A 19619-nucleotide genomic window follows, 5' to 3' on the forward strand; every position below is an offset into this window, starting at 1 on the left:
TTGTTGGCTGTGATCTATGGAGAAGCAGCTCAGGAGCACCTGTTCTTTGTCCTGAATAACCTAGTTCCTGGAGTGAAAGGAAGAGGGTGCCCAACATGGTAAAGAATGTAAAATAATCCCCATACTTCTTTTGTCCCTACTGCTACTGCTAAGTCACTTCGTGTCCAACTCTGTGCGACCCCAGAGACAGCAGCCCACCAGGCTCCCCCTTCCTTTAAATTTACATATTAATCATTTGATATTGTTCTTGGGCTAGTTAAGTGCTTGCCTACTGCAACGAGAGAGATAAAGAGCCTTTATTGTCATACACCAAAAGGGCCATGAACAGATCATTCTACATTTTGCAAGAAAAATTAGTTTAGGATGAATTCCTCTAAAACCAAATCATGCTTTGTAGAATTTTTTTAAATATCCAGTTGACTTATACCAAGAATTTTAGAATGAGTCAAAACATTCAGTTTCCTGGGAATATAATTAACAAACAATTCAACCTAGAAGGTTTACAAGGAATTACATGGCTCAAGATTAGATGGACATTTTACGGAGTCTTTTTTCCTTCAATCACATAAGCAGTAAGTGCCTCATACTTTTGCTTTGACCACTGGACAATCGGACAGTTGGTCTCCATTCTCCCATCGTCTGGATGCTTTCTGGAGAAGGTAGTTCCGAGTTTCTGATAGCCAAAAAAAAAAGGGGGGGGGGAAACACCATTGACTTATATTTCTTATTTTATAAAAGAAAATAAGCGACTCGGTAGCGACTAACTTCCCTGGTAGTGTCAAGAGTCTGAAACAAATGTATCACCAGGGATAGAAGAATTGCGGACTTTCAGGCAGACGGTCCCTAAACTAGCTTCTGAGAGATTTTTAGAAGCCTCAGGGGCATAAAAATCTCGGGTGGGTACATTGCTCATTTTACAGATTGAGAAGCGGTCATTTTTTGGTCTCAGACGGTAACGAAAGACGTGCGAAGGCGACCAATTCCCCCGATTTCGGTGAACCCCAGAACTTGAAAGTCCCAGCAGGAGCCGCAGTTTTCCTTTCTGACCCCACCACAGCGAACCCAAAGCACGAATCCAAAAGAATAGAGACGAATCGAGCCAATTCCAACAGAGGAATCCGGCCGGCTGCGAAATTCTCCCTGAGGCGGAAAAGATGAGAAAGTCGTCCCACTCCAACCAATCAGGTTAGAGGAAATCTTGGCACACCCCCTTCCCGCCAGCCAATCAGCATCTAGTTCGATGGGCCCGGCCCACTGACAGGGAAAACGCCTTTAAAATTTTATTAGTATAGCTTCCCACCCACCTCCCCCCCACCGTCATTCTAGGCCTTTCCACAAACTGCGGTCAAAAAAGGAAAACTGCATGTAACACTTCCAAAGCTTGTCAGTCTTTCGGTAAGAAGCGAAACCACAGACCTCTTAAAACAGTGATACTAAGAGGGACAGGGACAGGGACAGAGAAACGAGGGTTCTATAGGGAGGTTTCTATAGGGAGAGAAAACTATAACTCCCAAGGGCCTTTGCGCGGACTACGCGCGCCCCGAGCAAGAGGGCGGACCAGCGTAGGTAAGAGGCTGAGGGTCACAAGGGTGCTCTAGGACTTCCTGAAGTGGGCGGGACTTGAGGTGGGCGGGGCGGTGGCCACCTCGGCTCTCCCGCTTTGTGGCCTCCTCCTTCGGCGTCAGCCGCCAGAGACGTCGGAGGGGGCGTGGCCCGCGCGGAGGCTGGTGGGGGTGAGAGCGCCGCGGGACGTGGGTGACGCGTCTCCTTCCAGCTCAGCGGTGTGTGAGGTGTCGCGGCTCCGCTGGCGATTGGCTGTTGAGAGGCGAGTGCGCAGCGGCCGTTGGTCGCCGGCAGCACGGAGCGAGAGCCGGGGCGGGCGGGGGTGATATGGGGCGGCAGCGGAGGTGGCGGCTGGAGAAGGCGGGCGCGGACGAGCCGGCGGCCGCGGCGGAAGCGGCGGTTCCCGGAGTCGTCCCGTGAAGCGCCCGGGTCGGCGCCGCCGTGGGCCCCTGGGAGAGGGCAGCCAGCGCGCGAGCCGCTCAGGAGCCTGTCCTCCAGCGCCGCAGCCCTTCGGACTCTCGGTCTCATCCTCACTCTCCTGCTCCGGCTCCTCCATCTTGGCCTCGGCAGTGGCAGCTGCAGGGAGGATGTGCCGCCTTCTGGCAGGGGGAAGAAGGAGGAGAAGATGAAGAAGTACCGGCGGGCCTTGGCCCTGGTCTCCTGTCTCTCTCTGTGTTCCCTGGTCTGGTGAGTAGCCGCGACCACACGGGACTTTCCCTTGAGGGGAGACGGGGCAGGGAAAGCCCGAGTCACACCCCCAAATTATCCTGGCTTTTGGGGTGCGGGTCTCCGAGGCGCCTATGAGGCAACAAACACATTATTCCGTGACTTCCCGGCGGACTGGCCTGGCAGCACTGTGTGTGGAGGTTTTCATGGTGCATTTTGGCATTTACAGAGTCTTAAGTGGCAGAGGAAGCGCCCAGGTGCCTTTGTACCCAATTACCCTGGCCCTTGGCGATGGAGGGGTGTTTGGGTAGTGTTCAGATAGAGACTGGCTAAGTTGTTCGGGCTTAGTACCAGCCACTTGTTTTCATGGTGTGCGAAGGGCAGAAAGCGTGTCGGATGTGGCGTGTTCCCGATAGGCGATTTTAACAACGTGACTTGGGAAGGTGAGTAATGTACGAACAGTAGTTCTCCTGGCCCTTTTCTCTCCTGGTCTTTGCCTCGGATACTTTTGGGGTTGCTGTTCTTGGAAACTTTGGGGGGCGTTATGAAGCCCTTTTTCAAGGAGTAGATGATAAGCTGTTCAGTAGCTGAGTGTGTCTTAGGTGTAGTGTGCACGGGTGTTTCTGATCGTGTGCCTCGGATAATGTCCCTTAGTAATAGAAGGATAAGCCCTGCATTTTGAAGGCGGGAAGAGTGCTTTGTCTGTAAGTTTCTGTATGGAGTTTCTGTTAATCCCTGGCACATTTGGGTTTTTGGGGAGGAGCAGAGAAAGCTAGCTTATCAGTCAAAGGATCGTTACCATTGCACTTGAAAAATCCCTTCTGTACTCCGAGGGGATTTCTTCAAAGTTGTGTGATGTTTGCTGATTCAACAGATGCTTCTTCAGTCAAAGTGATTTGCTGTTACATTAAAATCTAGGTAAACTAAGTTTCTTGTTTAGCTTATTTCCGCAAAACACCAACAGCTGTTTTTCATTAATGTGGGGTGTCTAACGGATTCCAAAGACACTGAAGTTGTACCAGAAAATAATAGATAAATAAGAAAAGAAGACACTTGCCTGGCTGAAGAATTTTGAGTGGTAGGTTGATAGACGTTTTAGAGAACAAGAAATTTGACCTTTTTGACATTTACTCTCAACCCTTTAGCAAGACCAGTGTTATCTCATCTTAATACTTATCAGCATCACGTTGGGTACAAAAAGTGCTTTTAGGAAGTGAGTACACTCACTCATTTTAAATTTAAATTTTTACGTGAGAGAGGGAAACCTTGTATTCATAACCACTTCTTTCTTTTGGCTGTTTAGTTGTAGGTTATGTGTTTTTTCTCTTTCTCCCTGATCTTGCCCATCTTTAGACCATGTTGTTATTCTTCTTTACTTTGTGAAATGGTTTAGGGCAAAGAGGTTACACTTTTCATTCACATTTAAAACACACCAGGATCTCTGATTTTTTTCTTTTTTAAGTTGAAATATACCTGACATATAACATTGTGTAAATTTCAGTTGTAGAACATATTGATTTGATACATTTACATATTGTAATATGATTACCATTGTTGAAATAGTTAAGCACCTCTATCATATTACATAGCCATTTCTTCTTGTGGTGGGAATAGTTAAGATCTAGTCTCAGCAAGTTGATAATTATCATAAAATAGTGTTGTTTATACTAACTATTCAGTGGTCTTCAGGACTAACTTATCTACCAGTTGCAAGTTTCTACCCTTAAATGGAATTGAAAAAAAATTGATTGGTGGCAGTGAAATCAAGCATTTTAGTGTAGTTTTAAAAATCATTTGTGAATTTATAATAACTTGCTTCTATTATTTTGTTTAATTTCTGGCTATCTTTTGCTTAAGCTAATCTCAATATGGTTTCTCATCTTGATTCATTAGAAATAGTAATGAGCTCATGACTTGTTGTTCATTTGGTCAGTCATGTTCAATTCTTTGCGACCCCATAGACTGCCAGCACATCAGGCTTCTGTCCTTCACTGTCTCCTGGAATTTGCTCAGACTCATGTCCATTGAGTCGATGATGCCATGACTTGTTAGGGGAAAAGAAATCAGTTGGCCTATTGAAAACAATAGTCATAAAGTTCTGTAAAGTTTGTTGACTTTCACAATGAAAAGTGGATATTGAGGGTTTAAGTAGTGCAAAATTTAAGAAGCTTTTGTTTAAGAAACAACTGAGTTAGTTTGTTTTGAGATTTGTTTGCACTGCCAAATTCAGAGAGATTTTAATTGCTCTTTACTGAAGCGGTTGGGAAGGCATTAAAGTAGAATATTAAGGCTTGAGAATTTTTTGGAAGGGTCATGATGAGATCAGGAAGAGGAGTGGTGTATGGTGTGATTGGTAAAGAGACTTTTCTTCCTTGGGAAATTGGAATAATGAAATTAAGTCACTGACTCACCTGGCGATCTGGTCCTTGCTACAGTCTGGTCTGTTAGGTCATTTCTCAACATCTCCATTCTCCCTTAGCTTGATGCCATTGTAGGGTTCAGCAGGTTTTGCTAAACAGTCATTTTTGTCTTTGTCATTCATAAAGTGTTGCAAGATTTTGTGATTCTTTTCTTTTTTAAGTTGTATCATTTTGTAGATTTTTGAGTGCTATATGTTTATACTACAACACTCTAGTTTCTAAATTTCCAGCCTCCTCCTCCTACCAATATTACTGCATTTTATAACCACCTTATTTATATTGTCACATATTTACAGATCTTGATTATGTCTCCTCTCTCCTTTTGTCTTTCCAGCCTGGCGTTCTAACCTTAGATTACTTTCACAGAAGACCCATCCAATCTTTATTATTCATTCTGGTTGCTATTTTTTTCCTTTTTTCATACTTTTGTGTGATTATCAAGTAGCACAGAGTATTTTAGGCATAAATGTACTATAACATCAAGAATAATTATGATAGCTATTATTTATTGTCAGCTGCCTCTTTGTCAAACCTGTGGTGTATACTTTGTACATTTTAGCGCTTTTAATCTTCAGCACCTTTAATCTTCACAACCACCCTATGTGTATTATTGATAAATTAATTTTACATTTTATAGTTGAGGAAATAGAGAAGTAACTTGGCTAAGGCAAAGCAACTATTAAGTTCTGGAGCTTGGATTTGAACCTAGGCTGCCTGATTCATAGGATCCTTGATTGCTGTAATCCTTTGACTATGGGCCAGAAAGCCTATATTGTAGTTATGGCTCCATCACTTAATAGATCTGTGTCCTTGGACATGTTTTGTGGTGTCTTTGAATCTTATTTCTTATATCCTAAAAGTGGGAAAACTAATTCGTTCACAGCCCACAGGGTTGTTAGGATGATAATATGAGAGAGAATATATATGATAGATCTTTGTAACATAGTAAGGGTACATTATCTATATATTTCACCATAAACTCATTCAACAAAGGTTTTTTGCTCATTATGCTCATTATGTACCAGATGTTGTTACTGGCATTGAAAACCTGAAAATAGGGTAACCAACTTAACCTGGTTTTAGCAGTAAAAGCCCCAAGTCCCAGGAATCCTCTGTGTTAGTTTCCTATTGCCCCTGTAACAAGTTACCAAAAGTTTAGTGACTTAAAAACAACATACATTTATTATCAGTTTTGTGGGTCAAAAGTCCAAAATAAGTCTTAACTGGGCTAAAGTCAAGGTGTCAGCAGGCCTGGTTCCTTGAGACTCTAAGGGGAAGAATCTACTTCTTGACTTTTTCAGCTTCTTGGGTCTGCTTGCGTTCTGTTGATCGCCATTCAAAAAAGGAAAAAAAAAAAAAAAAAACACTTGCCTTAAGTGGTAGATATTCAGATTTTTTTGTGTCCTCCCCTCATCAGAAATTAAAAGATGCTTACTCCTTAGAAGGAAAGTGATGACCAACCTAGACAGCATATTCAAAAGCAGAGGCATTACTTTGTCGACAAAGGTCTGTCTAGTCAAGGCTGTGGTTTTTCCTGTGGTCATGTATGGATGTGAGAGTTGGACTGTGAAGAAAGCTGAGCAGCTAAGAATTGATGCTTTTGAACTGTGGTGTTGGAGAAGACTCTTGAGAGTTCCTTGGACTGCAAGGAGATCCAACCAGTCCATTCTGAAGGAGATCAGCCCTGGGTGTTCATTGGAAGGACTGATGTTGAGGCTGAAACTCCAGTACTTTGGCCACCTCATGCGAAGAGCTGACCCATTTGAAAAGACTCTGATGCTGGGAAAGATTGAGGGCAGGAGAAGGGGACGACAGAGGATGAGATGGTTGGATGGCATCACCGACTCAATGGACATGGGTTTGGGTGGACTCCGGGAGTTGGTGATGGACAGGGAGGCCTGGCGTGCTGCGATTCATGGGATCACAAAGAGTCGGACACGACTGAGCGACTGAACTGAACTCATCAGAAAAACATTGTGTGTATAGCTTTATTATGTACTTAATTGTTTATAAGATTTATACATGTGCAAATATGGCATTAGTATATTTATATACTAATAGTGTACGTAATAAGTGACACAAAATAGGTGGTTAAGAAAGGTGAGAAGGAAAATAATCTTAATACTTTGTTAACAGACCTTTTTGTTCTTATTTAAAAAGTAATAATTTGGTGAGAGTTGTGTAATTGACTGACTAGATTATTTTGCATCATAATGGGGATGAAAAATAGCTTGTACTTGGCCCTGCGATTTTGTTGTTGGCTTATGCTTGCCTTACTATTATCTTTGTGGGAATTTTTTTCAGAGCCACTTCTCCATGTTGTGAGAGTCAGTTTAGTTAAAACTAAATAAGTTAATCCCCGAATCTGCTTCATTGGGCACATGTAAATGACATTACATCACAATATGCTGGAAGTAAAATATATTTTATGGTTTACTGTTTGTGGAATTTTCATTCTTTCCTTCACTTTCAGACTGTATAGTCTCTGCTGTTATGACTGGCTGACCTTTAGATGGAGTGTGAATCCTTATATTAATCTTGGTAAAGCTAAATAAATTAAAAGTTAACTTTTTTTTAGAGCATTTTTAGGTTCATAGCAAGATTGAGCAGAAGGTACAGAGATTACCTTTAATACTTGATCTCTGTCTCCACCACATGCAGAATTTCTTCCATTATCAGCATCTCCCACCAGAGTGGTTTAATTTATTTAAGACTAAAAAAGTCAATTTTTTTTCTTTTTGCACCGAAAAGGATCATTTGGAGGCGCTCATATTTAGAGCTAATAAGAGAGGAGCCTGACATTTAAACGATTCTCATACATTTGACAGATAGTTACAAAAAATAGTTTAAAAGGAAGACTTTGTATTCTATAATAGATATGGTCTATCTCTAGCTGTGTGTCCTGGGACAGGTTAGCTCTGTGAGCTTCAGTTCTCATCCATAAAATGTTTTGAGAATGGTGAAGTGGCAGTCACAGTAGGGGAGAGTTGATAGATAACCTAATTCAGAGTAGTCTGTTTTGTTGGCCTTTTTGGCCTTAGTATTAATAGTAATTTTTCTGAGGGTATGTCACCTAGTTTTCATTGATTTAAGAGGTTTATTGCTTGGTTTGTAATTTTGTCTCTGTACCCTTTATTTTGCGTTTTCTCTGACAGTTTTGCTGGTTTCTTGCTCATTTGTTAATATGCATAAGTGAGCAGAAAAATAAGAAACTTGATTTTTTTTTTGCTTATATTTGTATAAGCAGTTCCCCCCCCCCCCCCCCTTTAAAGATAATGATTAGAAATTTCCTTGGGGAAAAATTTTTCCTTGAAAAATCCCTACTCTGTCTTTAATCTGGAGATTTTTTTCCCTATGTTTTGTTTCTATAACTCTTTAAAGACTGTAAATCTGCTTTTCTGAATCAAATACTATTCAAAATAAGTAAAATAATAAAATAACCCTTCTTCTCCAAATCATTGATGACTTTAAAAAAAAGTCTGTCTTGTTCTGGGAATGAAATGTTCAGCATGGCGAGTGTACGTAATGATAATGTATTGTATGTTTGAAAGTTGCTGAGAGAGTAGATCTTAAAAATTCTCATCACAAGAAAAAGCATTTGTACTAGTGATGATGGATGTCAGCTAAACTTTTGTGGCGATCGTATTGCAATAAATACTAATATTGAATCATATTGTACACCTGAAACCAATATAATGTTATATGTCAGTTATATCTCAGTAGAAAAAATTAAATACTTTCTTATGGAACTTTATGTGAAAAAGTTTGGGAAGAAAGTTTATTTTTAGTCTGGGATATACATTCCATAGAAAATGTCTGGTACTTAAAAGAGGTCTTGGGTTGTTAAAAACAGTGTCAGATCCCTTCAGACAAATGAGATGAAACCAGATTGCCTAAATAGGAAAAAGTCTGTGAAAGAAGGTGTATGATGTCTTTGTGTAAAAGCTGAACACGTGTTTTCAGTAAAAAAATGATAAATAATTTACTTATAATATCCTTTGGAATTATTTTTTAAAGAAGTGGATGTATTTCATAGTAGCCTCTTTAGATTATTAAACATCCGAGGATGTATTGGAATAGATGCAAGTAGTAGACAGTAAAAAATGTCTTGGCAGACACTGAAAAAAACAAAAGATGTCAGCACCAAACTTACCTTTGGATGTTGGTTATTTCATTTTTCAACTGTTCATGTACTCTTTAAAGTATCTTTCACTTTCTCAACAATCTGAATAGAGAAATGAATCTGCATGTATACCTAATAGTCTAGTGCTTTTTAATGAAAGGAAAGAGATAAGTTTACTAAAAATTTAAGTGCTTTATTATTCTCTCAAGTCATCTTTATGTAGAAACATTTGTATATTTGAAATACGTTAGTGAGAAACTCAATACCTTTTGTTGGAAACCTGTACATGTTGCAGATGGTACTTCAGTGCCAGGTGTAGTTCACCTGTTTTGTTTTCAAGGCTGTATTTTAAGTAGTTTAAGAAAATAAAATTGTACATGTCTCAAGGGAATGAAAATTGCTTTTGAGTATTTGCGGTATGTCAGTCCTTTGGTATACATTTGTTTCATAAATGCTGAGTTTTTTGAAAGAAAATTTGATTTTATTTTTAGGACTTCATTTTTGTAATGACTCAGTTAAAAATTATTTTATATTTTTTGTAAAAGTAACACTTAGTTAGAAAATGTTTTGTAGCATTGACATAGCTCATAAATACTAAGTTTATTTTGTATTTCTTATTATGGAGTATTTGAAATCAGTAACAGGAGAAAATGTGTAAAGTGCTTAAAACAGTGCTTTGCTCTTAGTAAGCCCTGTTCTTATTATTCACTCAGTCTGGATACTTTGGCAGAAGTTGGATCCTAGGCTGAGGTATCAGAGTTCAGAAACAGGAATCCATATGTTTGTTCAAAATATTATTTGGTTGCCAACAATATATTGGATGTGGTGGGGGTTGCTGAAGAAGCAGGAGACTTGAGCTCTGCCCTGAGGAGTATACAAGTTGATGTCAAAGTATACAAAGGTACTGGTATAGTGAAAATGGCATGAAACCAAGTTAGAGCTTGATTGTAATCCTTTCCTTCCTGTATTAACAGTGAACCTTTTTGGGTACTTATTTTTGTTCTAAGTGCTTTATCCGCACTAACTCATTTTGACTTTATTAAACTCTTTTTGAGATAGTCACCACATTTTAAAGAGACTAAGAAAGGCACAGAAAAATTAACCAACTTGCCAAAATTATCCGTAAGCAATGAACTAGAATTTAAGTAGCCTTTGAATCTGAGCCTGTGCTCTTCAGCACTACCCTGTGCTACGTGGAGGCTGACAGGTGGCCTTAGGCAAGTTTCTTTACCTTTTCTTTGTCAGTTTTCTTATCTAAAAAATGAGGTTGACTGGATTCACTCAATGAGGAATGAATATTGAAATTACTCATTCATGAAGCTTTAAAAAAAAGTGCCTAAGCCACTTACCTTGGAAGTTTGCTAAGTTTGGAATATTCTTTTGTGTGTTCCAGTAGTTACTACTACATTAAATGAATTCTGAGATTTTTCTTTTGCACTTTTAACATTCTAAGGTACCTGATTTGAGCATTGGTGAACAGTACAAAAAGCTGAGTTGGTTAGTAGGGGCTTGAAGAGAAAAACTGGACAGGAGTTGTCGGGTAAGACTTCGTTTTAAGAGAAATGACGTCTGTGGTTTATAAAACTTGGCTTCTGTGGAATACAGGCGCTTTACAGACTGAAAGAAGATAGACTGGTGCTACTAAGATGAACAGTGGCCTTTCCCTAGTTTGCATGTGTGTGTGCTTCTGCTTGCCTGCCTTCAGTGGGCAGACAGTACTTAATTGTCAGGAGAAATGAGAAAGAGTTGTGGGTAAAGGAGACAGTGTACTTGATATGGGTGGAAATGATAGTAAGCAGACAAACCAAGGAAATAAAGTCATTCCTTGGTATTTGTGGGGGATTGCTTCCAGGACCCCACCTCGATGTTTAAGTCTGCTTTGTAAAATGGCATAGTCACTTTGCCCTCTGTATAAACGGATTTGGAACCTGTGGATGCAGAGGGCCAAATGTTTTCTGGAGATTATGATGGGTTTTGCAAGTTAAATCAAGGAGTTAGGCACCGAAGATCCAGCAAGAGAAGTGGTGTTTGGAGACTATTATTTTGACATCATTACTAGATATTTCTCAGAGAAGAACGGCTGGAGGGATGAATACTAAATGAAAAGCAATTGGAATAGTTGAAGTTTGTCATAACAAGGACTTAACTTGGCAGTAGAGATGAAGAGGATGTGTTGAACAGAGGTTTTGAGCAAGTCAGTGATAGGTTTGGTGATAGGTTGGCAATGCAGTAGAAACAGCATTGGGCTATGATTCAAAGGAACTGGGTTTTGGTTTGCCTCTGACCAGCTCTTGGTTTTTGATACTGCCTTTCTGTCATCTATCTCAGTGTCAAAAGATGTTTACTGAGGCTTCTGTTTGCTGTGTTTGGCAGGATTCTGGTGGACAAAACAAAGTAGCTGCTTTCTTGGAGCTGACCATGGTTGAGAAAATAAATTCTAGGGTCTAAAATTATGAATCTGAAATAAAGTTCAAAGAGAGGAGTGAAGTTTTTCCTTTTAACTTGGGCAACTAGAGGAATTGGAGGTGTTAAAAAAGAATTAGAGTTGCAAAGAGTTTTAAAAGAGAAGGAGCTTTCGGTTGAGATGAGTAGAATATCCGAGTGGAGACGTTTTATTAGTGAAATTCTGTCAGTCGTGTCTTACTCTTTGCGGGCCCATGGATGATACAGTCCATGGAATTCTCCAGGCCAGAATACTAGAGTGGGTAGCCTTTACCTTCTCCAGGGGATCTTCCCAACCCAGGGATCGAACTCAGGTCTCCTGCAGTGCAGGCTGATTCTTTACCAGATGAGCCACAAAGGAAGCTACAAGGGAGATGTTATATAGGCACTTAAATACAGACTTCAGTAAAGACGACACTTTGGCTGGAGCTGTTCTTGTAGAGGGGATCATTTAGGAAACAAAATCTTTTGACTGAACATGGAGTTGCTGCAGATACTTAGGACAAAGAAAGGTGACGAGCAAACTAAGGCTCTGAAGAGAAGGAACAAACTAGGGAAAGAAGTTTAATGAGGTCAGAAATAGAAAAGTCTCAGATAGCCTGAGAAGCTTGAAAATTGAGAAAAGGACCTTGTTTTCAAAAGAGAGAGGTGATTGATAAACTTTTGTGAGCAGAAATAGAAAATATTTGGAGAGAGGTAGGTGTGAGTTCATACACATTTGTTTGGCAGCCAGAAGGAATGCAAGAGGTTGGAGTAGCTTCCTGTATGCTTCAAATTATCCAACCCATTTTCATCTGAGGTTGATTTGCTTCAAAGTATCCAACCCGGTTCTATCTGAGGTTGATTGAATCCAAAGATGCTGAGGGCCTCCTGCAAGGGACGTGAGCATCCATGGATTTTGGCATCTAAAGAGGGTCCTAGAACCAAGATACCTAGACAACTGTTTTCACTACTTTGGAATTTGATAAATGAAAGACGATGAGAAGGACAGCAGCTGATAGCAACTGCTGCCATATGAATGCATATTCTATGCCAGACTAAGCATTGCACAGATAGATTCAGGGGATGAGGTTTGATAGAGTGCCTGCAGAACTATGGATGGAGGTTCGTGACATCGTATAGGAGGCAGTGATCAAAACCATCCCCAAGAAAAAGAAATGCAAAAAGGCAAAATGGTTGTCTGAGGAGGTCTTACAAATAGCTGAGAAAAGAGAAGTGAAAGCCAAAGGAGAAAAAGAAAGATAAACCCATGTGAATGCAGAGCTCCAAAGAATAGCAGGGAGAGATAAGAATGCCTTCCTCAGCAATCAGTGCAAAGAAATAGAGGAAAATGATAGAATGGGAAAGACTAGAGATCTCTTCAAGAAAATTAGAGATACCAAGGGAACATTTCATGCAAAGATGGGCTCAATAAAGGACAGAAATGGTATGGACCTAACAGAAGCAGAAGGTATTAAGAAGAGGTGGCAAGGATACACAGAAGAACTATACAAAAATGATCTTCATGACCCACATAACCATGATGGTGTGATCACTCACCTAGAGGCAGACATCCTGGAGTGCAAAGTCAAATGAGCCTTGGGAAGCATCACTACGAACAAAGCTAGTGGAGGTGATGGAATTCCAGTTGAGCTATTTCAAATCCTAAAAGATGATGCTGTGAAAGTGCTGCACTCAAAATGCCAGCAAATCTGGAAAACTCAGAAGTGGCCACAGGACTGGAAAAGGTCAGTTTTCATTCCAATCACAAAGAAAGACAATACCAAAGAATGTTCAAACTACTACCTAGGTGTACTCAATCTCAAGCTAGCAAAGTAAGGCTCAAAATTCTCAAAGCCAGGCTTCAACAGTACGTGAACTGAGAATTTTTCAGATGTTCAAGCTGGATTTAGAAAAGGCAGAGGAACCAGAGATCAAATTGCCAATATACTGCTGGATCATAGAAAAACCAAGAGAATTCCAGAAAAACATCTACTTCTGCTTCATTGACTACGTTAAAGCCTTTTACTGTGGATCATGAGAAACTGTGGAAAATTCTTCAAGAGGTAGAAATACCAGACCAACTTAACTGTCTCCTGAGAAATGTGTATGGAGGTCAAGAAGCAACAGTTAAAACCGGACATGGCACAATGGACTGGTTCCAGATTGGGAAAGGAGTATACGTCAAGGCTGTATATTGTCACCCTGCTTATTTAACTTATATGCAGAATAGAAAGTGAAAGTGAAGTCGCTCAGTCGTGTCTGACTCTTTGTGACCCCATGGACTGTAGCCCACCAGGCTCCTCAGTCCATGGAATTTTCCAGGCAAGAGTACTGGAGTGGGTTGCCATTTCCTTCTCCAGGTGATCTTCCCAACCCAGGGATTGAACCCGGGTCTCCCGCACTGCAAGCAGACGCTTTACCATCTGAGCCAGCAGGGAAGCAGGATACATCATGTAAAATTCTGGGCTGGATGAAGCATAAGCTGGAATCAAGATTGCCAGGAGAAATATCAATAACCTCACATATGCAGATGATACCACTTAATGGCAGAAAGCAGAGGAAGTAAAGAGTCTCTTGATGAAAATGAAAGAGGAAAGTGAAAAATCTGGCATAAACTCAACATTCAAAAAATGAAGATCATGGCATCCAGTCCCATCACTTCATGGCAAATAGATGGGGAAACAGTGGAAACAGTGACAGACTTTATTTTCTTGGGCTCCCAAAATCACTGCAAATGGTGACTGTAGCCATGAAATTAAAAGACATTTGCTTCTTGGAAGAAAAGCTATAAGCAACCTAGACAGCATATTAAAAAGCAGAGACATTGCGTTGTCGGCAAGAGTCCATCTAGTTAAAGCTATGGTTTTTCCATTAGTCGTATATGCATGTGAGAGTTGGGACTATAAAGAAAGCTGAGTGCTGAAGAATTGATGCTTTTGAATTGTGGTGTTGGAGAAGACTCTTGAGAGTCCCTTGGACTGCAAGATCAAACCAGTCAATCCCAAAGGAAATCAGTCCTGAATATTCATTGGGAGGACTGATGCTGAAGCTCCATTAGGACTTTGGCCACCTGATGCGAAGAACTGACTCATTAGAAAAGACCCTGATGCTGGGAAAGATTGAAGGGAGGAGGAGAAGGGGGCGACAAAGGATGAGATGGTTGGATGGCATGACTGACTCGGTGGATGTGAGTTTGAGCAAGCTCCGGGAGTTGGTGATGGACTGGGAAGTCTAGTGTGCTACAGACCATGAGGTTGCAAAGAGTGGGACACAACTGAGCAGCTCAGCTGAAGCATTGCACATGCATTATTTCATTTTCCTGTTTTACAGTGTTTATATTGAGACTTACAGCTTTTGTAATTAGTTTGTCCAAGAGAATGCACATAATAAAAGGGGGAACCTAGGATGTAAGGGTTGGTTTATAAAGAAGGCTGAGCACCAAAGAATCGATGCTTTTGAATTGTGGTGCTAGAGAAGACTCTTGAGTCCCCAGGACTGCAAGGAGATCAAGCCAGTAAATCCTAAAGGAAGTCAACCCTGAATATGCATTGGAAGGACTATTGATAAAGCTCCAATACTTTGGCTACCTGATGCGAAGAACTGACTGTTTGGAAAAGACCATGATGCTGGGAAAGACTGAAGGAGAAGAAGGGGGTGGCAGAGGATGAAATGGTTAGATAGCATCACCATTTCAATGGACATGAATTTGAACAAACTCTGGTAAATAGTAAAGGACAGGGAAGCCTGGAGTGCTGCAGCCCATGGGGTCACAAAGAGTTGGACAGGCCTTAGTGACTGAACAACAACACGTTTTGACTCTGAGGTCCATGCCCTAGCCACTACACTACAAAACTTTGTCTCTTGGGGCTGTTATCTAAATCAAGCGGTAAACATTGCCCCTCCTTTGTGGTAGTTCTTATATTTGTATCTGCAGTAACTAGCCTTAATAACATGATCGGTTCTTAAGAGAATGGATTAATGTTATTTTCTCACCTTTCTTTTCATTTATCTGTTGACTAGAGAATATGACATGGGAAATGCAGTGGTACAAAGATGATAGGCTTTGGAGAGATCTAGATTGGTTGAGTGACTTTTGACCAATTAACTTCTGAGGTTAAGTTTCTTTATTTGTAAAAGTTAAATTAATATTTTAATGTAAACAGCTTGACACATTAGAGAAAGACTGTGTTCTCTTCTAGAGACATCAGATACTTAGGATCAGATTGGTCATACTCAGTTTATGCTACATTCTTTATAGGTCCCCCTTTTTCCCTCCACTTTACATCATTACTCTTTTATAGTCTATCTTCATTTTCGCTTCTATCTCCCCCATGTTGGGCATTTACCCTGGAGTATATTTGATGTGTTTTTCCAGTTAATTGTCATGTATTTACTTAGATTTCTGATTTCTTCCAAAACTAATGTTTTGTTTATATGTTTTAAAATTTGCGTAAATGGTATAATGCTATTAATCTCATTCTTTTTCCTATTTCCTTCTACCTAACACTTAAAAAAAAAAAAAACAAAAAAAAACAACTAACTTGTTTTAGTTACTGGAGTCACCGTTATGTGAATTCTGCATAGTGTGACAGATGCCTCAGGAAGGGCTGATGTCATTTATTCACTGAGTATTTATTGAGCCCTTTGCATGTATGCTGCTTCTAAAGAGAGACTTTATACCAACAAATGCATTTGGGAGTATTTTGTTCCATTTGCTTATCTTTTGCTGTCCTAATACTATAGACTAATTAGAGTGGTTTTGTGATAAATCTTCATTATCTGGCAAGGTGAACCACTTTCCTTTGCTTTTTTTGTCAATATAGTTATTCTTAGATAAGTTTTTCCATATTTAGAACATCCTTCAGGTTTTTTTCTCTAGGATTTTCTTAAAAAATTTTTTTTAGTTTATATGGGAGTATATAGTAAATTTACAGTGTTGTGTCAGTTGCAGGCATACAGCAGTGATTTAGTTATGCATATACATGTATCTATTTTTTCTCATTTTCTTTTCCCACATAGGTTATTACAGTGTATTGAGTAGAGTTCCTGGTACTATATGGTAAGGATCCTTCAGGTATTTTGATAAGAATTATATTGGAGTGCTGAAGTAGTTCAGGGAGAATTGCTGTCTTTACTTTGCTGTCAACAGCACTCCATCTATGAACGTACTAGATCTTCAGTTGTCTCTTCATTTTGTGGTCGTTATTAGAGTTAACATTTTTTCCTCTGTAAATGGTTGTGTAGTTTTTAAGGTTAATTTCTAAATTATTTTAAAAAATTGTTACTGATAATGGTTTATTATCTATCTTGTTATTACTGGGGAGGAAAATATTGACTTTATTGCTTATTTTTTAAATTGAAATAATTTACATACAGCTAAGTGCACATGTTGTCAACTGTATAGTTGGATCAGTTTTGACAAATACATACATCTGTGTAACTCACACCCATCAAGATGCAGAGCATTTCTATCACTCCAGAATGTTTTCTCATGTCGCATTCTACAGAATTCCCTGAAGCAACTGACGATTTGATTTCTATCACCATGGGTTAGTTTTGCTACTTCTGGAAACCTATTTAAATAGAATTAATACAGTATTTATTCTTGTGTCTGACTTCTTTCACTCAAGTGTAATGTTTCCAAGATTTATCCATCTTATTTCATTCATTTGTAATTCATTCCTTTTGATTGTGAGAACTAGTATAATACATTGTATGAATATACTACAGTTTATTTATATTCTCCTGTTGTTGAACATCTGGACAGCTTCCAGGTTTTGGCTATTAGGAGTAAAAGCTACTGCGGACGTTTTTGTACATACAGTTTTCATTTCTCTTAAGTATGTAAAAGTGGAATTGCAAGTACTTAAACAGATGGATATCCTGTGCTTCTGGAGATAGTACCCTGAGAAAGACACATTGCTTATGAAGGATTCCAGCCAGGAATATATAACCTAAATCTGGTCATGATGAAGGGTAAGACAAACCTCAAAAAAGGACCATGGTATTCATGGTCAAAAAAGAGTCCGAAGTGCAGTACTTGGATGCAATCTCAAAAACGACAGAATGATCTCTGTTCGTTTCCAAGGCAAACCATTCAATATCACAGTAATCCAAGTCTATGCCCCAACCAGTAACGCTGAAGAAGCTGAAGTTGAACGGTTCTATGAAGATCTACAAGACCTTTTAGAACTAACACCCAAAAAAGATGTCCTTTTCATTATACAGGACTGGAATGCAAAAGTAGGAAGTCAAGAAACACCTGGAGTAACAGGCAAATTTGGCCTTGGAATACGGAATGAAGCAGGGCAAAGACTAATATAGAGTTTTGCCAAGAAAATGCACTGGTCATAACAAACACCCTCTTCCAACAACACAAGAGAAGACTCTATACATGGACATAACCAGATGGTCAACACCAAAATCAGATTGATTATATTCTTTGCAGCCAAAGATGGAGAAGCTCTATACAGTCAACAAAAACAAGACCAGGAGCTGACTATGGCTCAGACCATGAACTCCTTATTGCCAAATTCAGACTTAAATTGAAGAAAGTAGGGAAAACCACTAGACCATTCAGGTATGACCTAAATCAAATCCCTTATGATTATACAGTGAAAGTGAGAAATAGATTCAAGGGACTAGATCTGATAGATAGAGTGCCTGATGAACTATGGAATGAGGTTCGTGACATTGTACAGGAGACAGGGATCAAGACCATCCCCATGGAAAAGAAATGCAAAAAAGCAAAATGGCTGTCTGGGGAGGCCTTACAAATAGCTGTGAAAAGAAGAGAAGTGAAAACCAAAGGAGAAAAGAAAAGATATAAACATCTGAATGCAGAGTTCCAAAGAATAGCAAGAAGAGATAAGAAAGCCTTCTTCAGCGATCAGTGCAAATAAATAGAGGAAAACAACAGAATGGGAAAGACTAGGGATCTCTTCAAGAAAATCAGAGATATCAAAGGAACATTTCATGCAAAGATGAGCTCCATAAAGGACAGAAATGGTATGGACCTAACAGAAGCAGAAGATATTAAGAAGAGATGGCAAGAATACACAGACCCAGATAATCACGATGGTGTGATCACTGACCTAGAGCCAGACATCCTGGAATGTAAAGTCAAATGGGCCTTAGAAAGCATCACTACGAACAAAGCTAGTGGATGTGATGGAATTCCAGTTGAGCTATTCCAAATCCTGAAAGATGATGCTGTGAAAGTGCTGCACTCTATATGCCAGCAAATTTGGAAAACTCAGCAGTGGCCACAGGACTGGAAAAGGTCAGTTTTCATTCCGATCCCAAAGAAAGGCAATGCCAAAGAATGCTCAAACTACTGCACAATTGCACTCATCTCACACGCTAGTAAAGTAATGCTCAAAATTCTCCAGTCAGGCTTCAGCAATATGTGAACCATGAACTTCCTGATGTTCAAGCTGGTTTTAGAAAAGGCAGAGGAACCAGAGATCGAATTGCCAACATCTGCTGGATCATGGAAAAAGCAAGAGAGTTCCAGAAAAACATCTATTTCTGCTTTATTGACTATGCCAAAGCCTTTGACTGTGTGGATCACAATAAACTGGAAAATTCTGAAAGAGATGGGAATACCAGACCACCTGACCTGCCTCTTGAGAAATTTGTATGCGGGTCAGGAAGCAACAGTTAGAACTGGACATGGAACAACAGACTGGTTCCAAATAGGAAAAAGAGTTCGTCAAGGCTGTATATTGTCACCCTGTTTATTTAACTTATATGTAGAGTACATCATGAGAAACGCTGGACTGGAAGAAACACAAACTGGAATCAGGATTGCCAGGAGAAATATCAATAACCTCAGATATGCAGATGACACCACCATTATGGCAGAAAGTGAAGAGGAACTAAAAAGCCTCTTGATGAAAGTGAAAGTGGGGAGTGAAAAAGTTGGCTTAAAGCTCAGCATTCAGAAAACGAAGATCATGGCATCTGGTCCCACCACTTCATGGGAAATAGATGGGGAAACAGTGGAAACAGTGGCAGACTTTCTTTTTCTGGGCTCCAAAATCACTACAGATGGTGACTGCAGCCATGAAATTAAAAGACGCTTACTCCTTGGAAGGAAAGTTATGACCAACCTAGATAGCATATTCAAAAGCAGAGACATTACTTTGCCAACAAAGGTTCGTCTAGTCAAGGCTATGGTTTTTTCTGTGGTCATGTATGGATGTGAGAGTTGGACTGTGAAGAAGGCTGAGCGCCAAAGAATTGATGCTTTTGAACGGTGGTGTTGGAGAAGACTCTTGAGAGTTCCTTGGACTGCAAGGAGATCCAACCAGTCCATTCTGAAGGAGATCAGCCCTGGGATTTCTTTGGAATCCCAGGAATGATGCTAAAGCTGAAACTCCAGTACTTTGGCCACCTCATGCGAAGAGTTGACTCATTGG

General features: G+C 39.9%; 2 protein-coding genes across 9 annotated transcripts in view; one reads left to right on the top strand and one right to left on the bottom strand.

Annotated features, from left to right (window-relative positions):
* Positions 1-453: 453 nt before the first annotated feature.
* On the bottom strand, positions 454-2091 carry LOC133227751 (uncharacterized protein C11orf96 homolog). 2 transcript variants are annotated; one of them, XR_009729926.1, is made up of 2 exons: positions 805-1637; positions 454-673 (listed from the first exon to the last, which is right to left on the bottom strand). XR_009729926.1 is itself a non-coding variant. In XM_061382652.1 (2 exons), exons 1-2 carry the CDS (start codon positions 2089-2091, stop codon positions 562-564), a joined length of 558 nt encoding a protein of 185 aa, XP_061238636.1. In that variant the 3' UTR covers positions 454-561. The 2 variants fall into 2 exon arrangements, 1 of the variants encoding a protein (XP_061238636.1); XM_061382652.1 differs by lacking the exon at positions 805-1637 and adding an exon at positions 1646-2091.
* A 76-nt stretch (positions 2092-2167) lies between these two features.
* SUCO (SUN domain containing ossification factor) overlaps positions 2168-19619 on the top strand; it is an 89371-nt gene continuing 71919 nt past the window's right edge. For all 7 annotated transcript variants that reach the window (XR_009729925.1, XM_061382645.1, XM_061382646.1 and 4 more), the window contains exon 1: positions 2168-2250. Coding sequence is in view for 6 of the 7 variants with exons in the window: in XM_061382645.1 (XP_061238629.1) it covers positions 2189-2250 (62 nt within the window). In the remaining variant the exon portion in view is untranslated. The remainder of the gene's footprint in view (positions 2251-19619) is intronic.

This window comes from Bos javanicus, chromosome 16, assembly GCF_032452875.1.
Source record: "Bos javanicus breed banteng chromosome 16, ARS-OSU_banteng_1.0, whole genome shotgun sequence".
Classification (NCBI taxonomy): domain Eukaryota; kingdom Metazoa; phylum Chordata; class Mammalia; order Artiodactyla; family Bovidae; genus Bos; species Bos javanicus.

Excerpts from the sequence above, each read along its gene's own strand:
- LOC133227751 (XM_061382652.1), bottom strand. The coding sequence starts at position 2,091 with ATGAGACCGAGAGTCCGAAGGGCTGCGGCGCTGGAGGACAGGCTCCTG. Across the intron at positions 674-1,645 it reads CACAAAGCGGGAGAGCCGAG|AAACTCGGAACTACCTTCTC; the intron begins GTGGCCACCGCC and ends TTTGGCTATCAG.